The sequence below is a fragment of the Phyllobates terribilis genome, unplaced genomic scaffold (genome assembly GCF_046119375.1).
Source record: "Phyllobates terribilis strain yellow unplaced genomic scaffold, ASM4611937v1 Scaffold_11__3_contigs__length_659146591, whole genome shotgun sequence".
NCBI lineage: Eukaryota > Metazoa > Chordata > Amphibia > Anura > Dendrobatidae > Phyllobates > Phyllobates terribilis.
In genome coordinates this window covers 256,371,739-256,384,923 of record NW_027362771.1, presented here as the reverse complement: position 1 = coordinate 256,384,923, position 13,185 = coordinate 256,371,739, and the positions used below count along the sequence as shown (strand labels likewise).

The following is a 13,185-nucleotide window of genomic DNA, read 5'->3' as shown; positions in this document are numbered from 1 at the left end:
GAAGGAGCGTCAGTGTCTGGATAAACGCTTCCGAGGAACGCGTTTTTTTGATGCCCTATATCCCTGTGCCAAGGAGATGGTTATTAATTGGGTTCCCTCTCCTGAGGTGGATATATCTCTGTCTCAGCTGACCAGGTCTTCCCTGCGTCCTGTTAAAGGGAGAGCCAATCTTCAGGATCCTTTGGACAGAAGATCGGAGTCAGCGGCGAAATCCATCTATGAAGCCGCAGGTCATGGTTTCCAAGCGGCCTTGGGGGCCATGTGGGCCGGTGAGGCCTCTCTGCGGTGGTTGGATCAGCTGCATGCGGCGTGGCAGGATGGGACTTCGCGTTCAGAAATGGAAAAGCTTTTTCAGCGAATGGAAGAAGCTATGTGTTATGGCAGAGATGCAGTACTGGACACTGCTTCAATTCTATCCAGGGCTCAGGCTTCAGCAGTCACGATTAGAAGAGCTCTGTGGCTTAAACAGTGGACCAGAGATGCGGTATCTAAACAGGGATTGCTTAGTCTGGCATATAAGGGCAGTCAGCTCTTTGGTTCAGATCTTTCGGAACTAATTGCTAAAGCTAAGGATGTTACTCTGCCTGGGAAAAAGGCAGTGGCATCCACAGCCAGCAGGACAGGGCCCGGCAGAGGTCTTCGGTCCTTTCGGGCCACGGGATGATTCAGTCAGCCTTCTTGGAGATTGGGTCGTCCCTCATCCTCCGGCAGATCCGCCCAGAAATCTCGTACTCCCTGGAAGCAACGGTCCCGTCAGGACAGACGGGAGGTTGATAAAAAGTTCGCTAAGGCAGACTGACGCCAGGGATCCCCCCGAGGGCTCTCGGGTGGGAGGTTGTCTGCTACAATTCGGGTCGATCTGGGCATCCCACATAGCAGATGCCTGGGTGACACGGGTTATGTCGGCAGGCTATTTCATAGAATTTCATTCTCTACCTCCAGACAGGTTTCGTCTGACGGGCATTCCGTCCGTGCCAAGACTGGCTGCCGCACTGTTTCAGGAGGTCGACTCTCTCCTACAGCAGGGTGTGGTGGTTCAGGTTCCTCCGGAAGACCAGGGAAAGGGTTTTTATTCCAACCTTTTTGTGGTCCCCAAAAAGGAGGACAAGTTTCGTCCGGTGCTGGATCTCAGGGATTTGAATATTTACGTCCAGACACGGAAGTTCCGCATGGAGTCTCTCCGATCGGTGATAGCGACCCTGTCGCAGTACGATTTCTTGGTGTCGATAGACATCCGCGACGCCTATTTGCATATCCCTATCGGCAGGGCTCACCAGCGTTTCTTGCGTTTCGCTATAGGTCAAGCCCATTACCAGTTTGTGGCCCTACCCTTCGGGTTGGCCTCAGCTCCCAGGGTTTTTACAAAAATTCTGGCTCCTCTCATGGCGCTTCTTCGAACACAGGGGGTTACGATCCTCCCCTACCTGGACGACCTGTTCATAGTGTCACCCACAGCAGAGGAGGCAATAACGACTCGCGATCTCTCCCTTCAGTACCTGATGGACTTCGGGTGGCTGATCAATTGGAAGAAATCGTCATTGGAGCCAGCACAGTCCATTCTTTTCCTGGGGATGCAGTTCGATACAGTTCGGGCAGTTGTGTCCCTGCCTCCTGTCAAACAGACGAACCTTCGTCTTCTGGTCCAGGCTATGAGGTCGGCGCTGTCAATGTCCCTTCGGGAATGCATGCGCCTTCTGGGTCAAATGGTGGCAACTATGGAAGCAGTACCGTTTGTACAATTTCATTCCCGGGATCTCCAAAACCTTATTCTGACCCATTGGGATCGATCGCTAACTTCTCTGGATCGCTCGGTCATTATCTCCCGCAGGGTGCGAGAGTCTCTTGGATGGTGGTTACGTCCGGAGACTCTATCCGTGGGGAAATCCTTCCTTCCCCCGAGATGGTCGGTGGTGACAACCGATGCCAGCCGGACAGGCTGGGGGGGAGTTTGGAACGACCTCTGGATTCAGGGGGTCTGGTCGCCAAAGGAGTCGTCTCTCCCGATCAACATTTTGGAGTTGAGAGCAATATTTCTCTGCCTCCAACATTGGACGGTCTTATTAAGCGGTCTACCGGTCCGGATCCAGTCGGACAACGCTACGGCTGTCGCGTACATCAACCACCAAGGCGGGACGAGGAGTTCCAGTCTCATGTCGGAGGTCTCTCGGATCCTGGTCTGGGCCGAGTCCAAAGTTCCAGCAATTTCTGCAATTCACATTCCAGGGGTGTTGAATATCTCGGCGGACTTCCTCAGTCGCGAGCAAGTGGACCCTGGGGAATGGAGTCTCCATCCAGAAGTGTTTTCTCTGCTGTGTTCCCGTTGGGGGACTCCTCAGGTGGACTTGATGGCATCCAGGCTGAACGCCAGGGTTCCGACGTTCATGTCCAGGTACAGGGACCCGGAGGCGGTGGCGGTGGATGCTTTAGTGGCCCCGTGGGGTCAGTTCAAGCTGATCTATGCGTTTCCGCCGATATCCTTACTGCCTCTGGTGATCCGACGGATCAAACTCGAAGGGGTATCAATAATTCTGATAGCACCAGACTGGCCGCGGAGGACATGGTATTCGATGCTGGTGTCTCTTCAGGCGGCACCTCCGTTTCCGCTGCCCCTTCGCCCGAACTTGCTCACTCAGGGGCCCATTCGTCATCCGGACCTGAGGTCCCTTCGTTTGACGGCGTGGCTCTTGAGACCGAGATCTTGACCCGTCGCGGTTTTTCGCCCGAGGTCATTGCTACCTTGCGGGCGGCCCGGAGTCCAGCTACGTCCAGGATTTATCACAGAACTTGGGAGACTTTCTATTCATGGTGTTCTGGATCCTCAAGAAACCCGAGGGTTTTTTCCATCCCCAACTTCTTGGCCTTTCTGCAATCTAGTCTGGCCAGGGGTTTGGCAGTAAGTACGGTGCGGGGACAGGCTTCTGCTCTTTCCGCACTTTTTAGGAAGGCTATTGCCTCTCGCAGGGATGTTCGTTCTTTTTTTCGCGGAGTCGCACGTCAGTTTCCGCCACGGAGGGCAGTTGTGGCTCCATGGCGGCTTAATCTAGTCCTGGAAGCCCTTCAGCATAGGCCTTTTGAGCCTATGGATTCTGCTAAACTTTTACTACTTTCTTGGAAGGTGGCCTTCTTGGTGGCAGTCACCTCTTTGAGAAGGGTATCGGAATTGGCAGCACTTTCTTGCTTACCTCCTTTTCTGGAATTTTTTCCGGATCGCGTGGTGCTTCGTACTCGTGAAGATTTTTTGCCTAAGGTAGTGTCACAATTCCACATTAATCAGGACATTGTGTTGCCTTCTCTTTGTCCAGGACCTAAGAATCCAAGGGAGCGGGCCTTGCACTCGTTGGACTTAGTGCGGGCATTGAAGTTCTATCTTACAATCACTCAAGGTTTTCGGAAGTCGAACTCTTTTTGTAATTCCGGCAGGTCGTCGGCGTGGTCAACGTGCTTCCAAAGACACGATAGCTCGGTGGATCCGTTCAGCTATCCTGGAAGCGTACCGGCTCAAGGGCGAGCCTTGTCCGGTTAAAGTTAAAGCTCATTCCACAAGAGCCATTGGCTCATCGTGGGCTTTTCGTCAGGGGGCCTCGGGAGCGCAGCTCTGCCGGGCGGCCACCTGGCGCTCCGTTCACACCTTTATTAAGTTTTATAAGGTGGACGTAAGTGCTTCAGCCGATGCGGCCCTGGGACGCAGGGTCCTGCAGGCGGCGGTAATTTAAGTTATCCCTTTATTTAGTTTTCCATTATTTAGCGCGGTTTGTGCTCTTGCCTAAGTTTTGGGGTATGGAAGCTTCTGCCTCTATTTCCCACCCTTAAGTAGGTACTGCTTTAGGACGTCCAACGAAGTAGAGAATCTGTGTCTCCCTTCCTTCCCTTCTGCTGCTGAAAGACGGATTTTGGTAAGAACTTACCTGTAAAATCCTTTTCAGCGAAGGAAGGAAGGGAGACACAGCACCCTCCCAGGGCAGAAGTGTGTTGTTGTGTTTCTAGATGCAGCGCGTCTCCTTCCTGATGTCGATCTTCTGGACTGGGTTTAGCGCTCTACGGCTCTCCTTCCAGTTTCGCCAGCTCTACACAGTTGTCAGGTCCAATGGGGTATGCCTAAGACTGTGTGTTTCTATTACATAACCTGTTTTCTCTCATTTCTGAAATTTCAGAAGGGGATATGTTGTTCTGCTGGTTGGTCTGCTCTTCCTTAGCTTGTGTACGGACTGATGAACATGGGAGTAGGAGGAGCCTATATACTGGAGGGGCCGGTCGTCATTTTCCAATCTGAGGTGACTATCCTATGGGGCTCCGCCTACCCACGAAGTAGAGAATCTGTGTCTCCCTTCCTTCCTTCGCTGAAAAGGATTTTACAGGTAAGTTCTTACCAAAATCCGTCTTTCTCACGGTACAGCAGTCTAACCGTAAAGCAGCTAATCGGAGCAGCGTCATTGAGCGGCGGCAGCGGTTTAGAGCGGTCACATTTTATGTGGCTGCTCTAAACTGGAGATCATCGTGGGACACTCGTGGACTACTACGGAGGGGTAAGGATAAGGTTGTGGTTTATTATTTTATATTTTATTACAGGAGATCGATGGCTTCGGGGATTAGGTGTCTAGGTGAGTATAGGTGTATTTTTTTATTTTTTACTTTATTTTAGGTGGCGTCGGCGGGGACAGGTAATATATAAACTACCGTACTTGTGGCAAGATGAAGATGAAGCTGAATCTGACACCACACCATCTTATACCGAATTCGATCCATATGATGACTGCTTTACAGATGTGTCACAAGATCTCATTGATGTACTTATGATATCAGATGACGAACAGGAGGATTTTGAAGGCTTTTAAAGAAAGAAAAACCTGTAAAATACTGTAGCTGACGGTTATGATAGATGTTGGTAGTTTGTTTGTTGCTTTACCATATCTTTCTCCTATCATTATCAGTTCTTGTTTGGTTGACAGCTTAAAAAAAACTTAAAGTACAGTATGGTAACATTTACAGTAAAATGGATGATAGTAATGTTGTTGTATGCCTTATGTTTATGAGTGACAGTTTTCCTGCTATATACCTGCATGTCATAAGAATTTAAATTAAAAAAGGACCATGTTAAATTCAAATCTGTTTTTTTTTTTAATTTTTACCGGTGTTTGGTATGCGTTGGAAAAGGGGTAGTCTTATACGGTGAATATATCCTAAACTCTATATTTTAACAGGAAAGTAGGGGGGTCGTCTTATACACCAGGTCGTCTTATACGCCGGAATATACGGTAGATATTTTCTTGGTTACCGTATTTTTCGGACTATAAGACGCACCGGGACCATAAGACGCACCTAGGTTTTAAAGGAGGAAAATAGGAAAAAAAATTAAGCAAAAAATGTGGTCATGATGCCCTGTAATGGGGGAGGGGGTCTGTTGCAGACACTAGTAATGTCCCCCAATTCTGTTAATATCCTCCATCCTCGTATGTATGGCCCCTTCTTCCTGGTATAAGTGGCCCCCATCCCATCCTGGTATACCTGGCCCTCATCCACATCCTGGTATGCATGGTACCCCTTGATCCCCCATCCTGGTATGCATGGCACCCCTTTATACCCCATCCTGGTATGCATGGCACCCCTTTATACTCCATCTTGGTATTCATGACACCCCTTGATTCCCCATTCTGGTATGCATGACACCCTCTGAGCCCCCATCCTGGTATGCATGGCACCCCTTGAGCCCCCATCCTGGAATGCATGGCACCCTTTTATCCCCCATCCTGGTATGCATGGCACCACTTTATCCCCCATCCTGGTATGCATGGCACCCCTTGGGACTATGTGCGTGGGGAGCAGTGACCATTCAGTCTCTTCATTAGCCAGCGCACTGTACCGCAGCGCGGCTCCTGCTGCCGCTCTGCGGTCTGTGTGCCTGCTTTTAAAGATCATGGATATTCACTACAACCCATGGGAGTGGGTTGTAGGGAATATTCATGAGCTTTAATAGCGGGCACACAGACTGCAGAGCGGCAGCACAGTGTGCCCGCTATTAAGAAAAATGAATATTCACTGCTCTCCACCCCTATGGGCGTGGGGAGCAGGGAATATTCATTTTCTTTAGTAGCGGGCACAGCGAAGGCTGCAGCTGTCTGCTGCTGCCTCCTGTGCCCCGCTGATCCCTGCTGCCGCTCACCCACACCCACCACCACGCACAGCCATGTATATAGTATTCGGACTATAAGACGCACCCCCCACTTTCTTCCAAAATTTTGGAGGAAAAAAGTGCGTCTTATAGTCTGAAAAATACGGTATGTTCCTCTCTTCTGTCTCATTTTTACTTGTTGTCGTGATACCTTATAATAAATTGTGTGTATATATTTTCACCATATATGCTTTGTTGTCCTCTAATTTATTAAAAGTTCCGGTCTTGAGTCGGGCCTATACTTTTTCAATTCTATTAGTTAATGACTGAAGTATTCCACTGTATTTGTGTATGATATTTTCTTTTCAATAAAATCTTTGTCTATCATTTTCCCAACAGAAAAAACAACAAACCTTTCACAATCTCCCTGTTTACCTGTATGTACCTTATAGGGCCTTAACTTATACAGCCCTAGCTATTTAGCCTGTACTCTTTGAGTATCTGTCCTCAATACTGTGACTGCACACAATATAACTGTATTGATTTGTAGTATTTACACAAGGGTGTTTTGTTATCACTTACCTACCTTTAGTATTTTATATGTCTGACTTTTTATGTCTATTTTTATGCTTTTAATTATTATCCAATAAAATATATATTTTTTATTGATTTGCACATTTCTATGTAGGTATTTTATCACAACATTCTCAGAACGCTTGGTTTCATGTCTTATTGTGTGAAGAACTTTTTTTTTTATAGGTGTTTATTTAGATTTTTAGGCACATGACTGAAGCAAACTGTTATGTCCAGATTGCCTCTGGCCATTAAAGCATTTTTCACCCAGACTAGGCTTATTATGCACATATGCTCATAATGGCAATAACACATACTTGTCTCACAGAAGTTTGAACACGATTTACAAATTGTATACCAATGTCTGACACAATGGAAGCCATTAATGATTTATGCATTATATGCAGTAAGAGCTATTCATATACTATGTGAATAGCACTTATGCCATTATTAACCATATTTTAAAAAAGAGAAAGTGGGTAGACATTGGGTTTCTTTTTTTTACTAAAATGGCTGAATGAAATACCAGCTATAATGAGTGAGCATATAAAAATTATAGTGAGACTACATAAAGAAGTGAAACGCTCCATAGTGTCAAAACATAATAAAAAATAGAATGACCACCATTATGCACTCACTCAGTAGAGTTGTGCAATGGCAGGCAAAACACTGGCACTAGACATAAAAGGAGTAGCCTACAGCTGCTTCTCCACTTGCATTGCTGTGGGTAATCGCATTGTTTTATGCTCTAAATTATTTTATTTTTTTATCATTTTTGTGGTGGCGCCCATATGAATCCTGATTATTATTTTTTTTTTTTTATGTACACAGTCAGTCCTTGTAATGAGTGAGAAGAGGTGGCCCACTCAGTCACTGACGTGGCACGACACTCGCTCACACCCCTGACAGGCTAAGAGGCTCCTTCACTAGCTCCAGTGAAGCCGAGCCTAGTCGGCCTGGGAGAGCTGCCACCGGTTTCTATTAGATGTAACGGACTTATATCGGGCTAGAAACCCGCCCGGTAGCGTGTTTGTGGGCCAAACAATGGATGTGAGGGTTCATGGATTGAGATAAAAGAACAGCTCAAGGTTAAATTATATATTTAATCGCCATTAGGGGCACACCAGACATTACACTATATACATAAGGGTTATACATACATAATGGTCAGAGTTACAAATACAATAGCCAGGGTACAAAATATATAAAGCAGGTATTACGAGTCAGTTACTGATCAGATGGATGACCTGGCTGCCACATGGGAGGCTTGCGGGCCCTCTCTTTGTTGTTGCCGGACTTTTCTCCCCATGACGTGACGTCACAACCTCCCAAGGTAAAAAGACAATGGAGCCAGGGCTGCTGGAGTTCTTAACCCCTCTGGATCAGTCCCACTCCTGCCTCCTGGCTGCTCCCAAATCTCCTCCCCTGGTCTCTCAGCTAAAACTACCAAAAACTAAAATGGGCTCTACCTCCTTAATGGATGGTCCTAGAGAGCCGGTTCTGGTGTCTTCGCACCCAGCTGGGCCCCTGCTACGCATGGATACCAAGCACCGGGGCAGTAGGGGGGCCCCCCACAAGTCTGTGCCGGGTATCCCCCTTTCCGTATGCGCTAGACTGTGTTGAAAGCTAGGATGATATTCCCCGTTCTCTTAGGTTTCCAAAAATCTAGTTGGTTTCTCACCGAGATGTATCGTATTCCCATAACTCGATGTTGAGTTATAGTATCTTACACAAAAGAGCACATGGGGGAGGGTCGTCCTGTGCCACTCACAGCTACTGTGAGGTAATTGTCACTCACTGTCCCTCAGCCCCCTCCCTTCTGCTTGCTGCAAAAAGTATCGCATTACACTGGGCATAGAAGAGCTCTATAAAACCTGCCAAAAACTGCACAATGATTGACAGGGGATTATCTTGAATATTCGTCACAGTCGTGTTACTAAATCCATTTTTATTTCATTTTTTCTCAGAATACCATACAGGAGCCAGAGATTAAGAAAGAGCAGTGAGTCTAGGATGGCCTGTGCGAGAGACCATACAGATGTGAAGAAATGTTCTGCGTTTATGAATTTTATCTTGACTTTGCTACAATGAAAGTGTTTTCTGGAAAATCGGCACATTTGTTTTTTTTCCTCTGGTTGAAGCAGATTGTGTCCTGTGCAAACTGTCAAATTGTGATCTTAGTAATATTTCAGATATGTCACTTCAAAAAAATATTTTTCTTTGCACGCCACAGTATATTTAATGTGACTACATCATTATAAGTAACATTTCTAAGGCCATGTTCATGTTGTGTTTCTGACACGTTTGTGGCTCTGTTGAGGCTGATGTATGAAGCCTTGAAAAACTGGATTTGGACAGAACTTCCAACACAGACAATTATTATATTGAGAAGAAAAAGGGGGAAGACAAGCGCACATAGGGTACAGATGAGAAGGGAGTTATGAAGTTGCTCACCTGAAAGGGTTATGATTGTCACAACTCCAATAATAACCCATGAATATTACAGCTGCTGCACCGTCGGCAAATGAAGGTGAACCCTCTTTGCATATTGACTAGTAGAAAACGGAGATTGACGTTTCAGAGTAGACTTCATAGCTGCAGAAAGGATGCAGTTCCAGAGTGGAATCGTAATTTCTTAGTTTTTATTTTTACGCGTTTCATGCTCGCACCGAGCTCTTTTTTTCCAAAGAGTTTGTTTTTGAAAAAGAGCTCGGTGCGAGCACGTAACGCATAAAAATAAAAACTACGAAATTGCTATTCCACTCTGGTACTGTTTCCTTTATACAGCAGCGCTGTCTACTCTGAAACATCAATCTCCATTTTCTTCTAATTATTATATTGAAGCAGAGTCACTTTGTGCTCCATCTCCCTTGTAGTGAAAGGCTCCATCAAAGGTTTCTTCTGAATCCCATTTATCAGCGCTTCAGATGAAGCCACAGATGTTTCTCCTGAATGTGATGTGAACCCGGCTTGAATACTCAATCTAAAATTGAAGAACTCTTGTATTTTTCTAGTGGACTCTTCCAGTATTTTGAGCTACTACAGCTTGCTTAACTATGGTTTTAAAGCCCCTCATTCATGGCATCCATTCTCCATCATTTTTTTTAAAGGAATAAATACAGAATTTGCTAATCCAGATAACATCTAAGTGTGCCTTGGTTTATGCTACTGCCATGCAATGTATGTCTGAAAAAAATGTACACATTAAGCTTCTGTCATCAACAGTTTTGAATCCAAGTATATTGTTCATTTACGGTACTTTGAACTAAAGTTAGTATGTAAGACATATAATGAAATATCATTTTAGGTTTTTGAGAATATATATTGCATGTTGAATTGAACTTTGTGTTCTCTTATGCCAATTTTTTTGGAAATTACATTGTATAAACACATGATTTAATGCTGTGAATGGTAGGTCCTGATTAAAATGCATACTTATAAGTCCAGAATAAAACAACTGCATAATTGTGTTGACAGACAAAGATTTCAGTCTAGAATTCTGGCTTAAATATTTTGAACAGTTGCAAAATTTCAGTGCAACTCGGAGTTGCAACAAAATTTTGAATTTTTGCCATTTTCAGGCCAATTTACCCCAGCTCCAGCAAAATAGGTGGAGCTGGGGCGGGACACAACTGCTAGTCTAATCTTGATGAGCTGTGGCGTTCCCTATGCCAAAAATCTTACTCCAGTATCTGACTGGAGTTAGATTTCTGCCGTAGCGCACGGAGGTCCACACCACTCGTCAGACACTCCAGAATCCTGAAGAGGCGTGCTATTTTCCTGTTTAGGAGAATAGTCAGGAAGGAAACAGGAAGCTCACAGTTTGACTCTTGAATCTGTAGGAAAACCTGTAACCAAATTTTTATGAAATAGATTTTCTGTAATATACGGGCTGAGCTATTCCTTTAGAGAAGGAATCACTCTTTGTAACTGCTCTCTATTCCGTCTAATTTATGGAGGTGCCTGTATTTTTCTGACAGTGTGTTTTGGGGGTTAGAGATTTAAAGCTGAATGGATCAATCCTGTGGAGTTCATCAGTGGTGTAATAATTTAGCATGTGATATTCAGAAAATGCTGATCCTTTGTTTCCCTGAACACGTTTTGCAGTTGTACCACTCAATTGAAATAAACAGGAGGCAGAGTTTATCCTACCCTTAGCTTACTTGTGTTTTTCCATTTACATTTTTAATAGACTGATGCAAATTTTATTTCTGTTATGCTGAAGAATGTGGTAATATAGAATACTTGGGCTACCTCTGGCTTGCCATAATCCCTACTGTAATTAGTACTTTCAACTATCGTATGGTATGTAAAAATGCACTTATCACATAAACCACACAAATTGTAAAATTTATGGAAACGTCGAATCTTTGAAAGGGAAAATTGATTTGAAAGATAATAGCCAAAATATCTTCTCCAAAAATGCTCACAGGACTCAAAGGGGTTTTCTGGGCACTAGACAATTTTCTTCAGTCACACTGTGACTGCAGATTATGGAATCATGACATTATGCAATGTGCACATTATCACGATTTCCCAGTATTCGTAGCGCGAGTGGATGGCGATGTCGCTGCAAGTATACGATTTGCATACTTTCATGAGCTGACTAGAGTCAGCCACTTCTCTTAAAGAGGTGGTACACAACATTGTATAATGCGCCCATCAATTTAAACCTTTTAATTAGGTATTTTTGTAAATACCTTCTACTGCCATATGTGCCTGTGAGCGGCGCCATCGCTGCTCGCTCAATCCGCATCATGTGACCCCGGCTGCAGCCATCGCTGACATCCGCTGATATCACGTCAACTTCTGGACTCCATTGATTCACCCAGGCGTGACCTGGTCGCACGCACCCCCGCATTCTCTTTCTCCTCTGTTTTCATTGGCCCCCTGGATCCTGGGCTGTGACGTGCGGTGAAACACCATCCACAGCCCAGTCAGTCAGGGGGGTGCGTGCGACTGGCTCATGCCTGGGTGAATCAAGGAAGTCCGGAAGTTGACGTGACATCAGCGGATGTCAGTGGCGGCTGCAGCAAGGGTCACATGATGCGGCCTGAGTGAGCAGTGATAGTGCCGCTCACAGGCGCATATGGCAACATAAGGTACTTACAAAAATACCTATTTTAAAAGGTTTAAATCGATGGGCGAATTATACATTGTAGGGACCACCACTTTAATGTCCTATTGAAAGAAGCAGCTGAGACTCCAGTTGGCACGTGACCGCACCCTCATGCTGGGAATACTGTGAAATCGTGACAGTGTTTGTATTGCATACCACCACAATTCGATAATCTGTAGTCACATAGTCTAACTTCAGAAAATTCTGTAAAGCCTGGAAATCCTTAGTGGAACAACAATTAGACAGACGGACAAACAGACACGTTAAGGAAGCTCCTTATCACACTTGGTGCCATTAGTCCTATTTTATTTCATCTGTATCTGATATTTTTACTGTTTGACATGTATTTAAAGGGACACTCATTCAGTGTTTACATGAATGTATTTTTACATTTATTTGTTTAAGTCACTATTTTTGGGTAATATGCAAAACGTGTGCTATACACTTAGTGCTGCCTACCAAAAATATGTATTTTAATAACATTCTAATAAAGCTTATTTTGCTACTGTGTGAGACACAAGTGTCGTCTTCCCTACATTCTGCCAATGTTTTCTGCTAAATGTATTTAAATAAATCAGAAGGTGATGTCATTTCCACAAAATAAAATTAACCCTCTTTTAAACTCAATTTACATCCAACACCTCATCACACACATTTTCCTTAGAAAGTGGAGTTAATTATTGTCCCATACAAATGAATGAGGCTTGCAGAAATCCATGCCCATGCTGCAGATACTACCCTGTTAACATGAATGGAACACATTTTCAGAAATTTCACAACAAATTTGTCATGTGTTAACATCCATTTCAGGACCAGCCGCCTTGTGTGTGTCTACAAAGGAAGTTTGTGTTTACAACGCTGTGGCTTCTGCTTATAGTTTAGGCAATGATGTAGTGCCAGTTATTGTATGACGGCACCTGAGGAACCCGATCTTTCATGGTAAGATGTGGACTCCATGTCAAAAGTAACAGAAACTTTGACAGAACCCCTAACAGAGAAGGAAAACACAGTTTTAAATAAAGCCTATGGTGACCATTTATCAAAGCAATTAAATCAGAATTCTGGGGAAGAATTGATTTGAAAAAAGTCTCAATTTTTTGCACAACTTTGAGATGTGGAAAAATGTAACTACTTTGGCATTTTCACGCCAGTTTCTCTCATCTCTGCCAAAATGGGCAGAGCTGGAACATGGCAGGGACATGTTGCTACAACTTGTTTAATTCATGATGGGCTTTGGTGTTCCCTACTCCACACAGAGTCCAATGTGGCTCCATCTGCCTCATTATAGTGAGTGGGTTGTTCCGTCAGGGGTTTTGTCTGAATCGCATTTTTGTGGTATTTACACGGAAACCCCGAGGAAAGTGCTCAGCGTAGAACACAAGTATGT

The 13,185-nt window shown here is 44.8% G+C and overlaps 1 protein-coding gene across 1 annotated transcript in view; it reads left to right on the top strand.

The window, feature by feature from the left end:
- Positions 1 to 10,830, top strand: part of BCAP29 (B cell receptor associated protein 29) — a 126,446-nt gene extending 115,616 nt beyond the window's left edge. The window contains exon 8 of the mRNA XM_073652216.1: positions 8,647 to 10,830. Within this exon, the coding sequence (XP_073508317.1) occupies positions 8,647 to 8,685 (39 nt within the window). The 3' untranslated portion in view covers positions 8,686 to 10,830. The remainder of the gene's footprint in view (positions 1 to 8,646) is intronic.
- Positions 10,831 to 13,185: the final 2,355 nt, after the last annotated feature.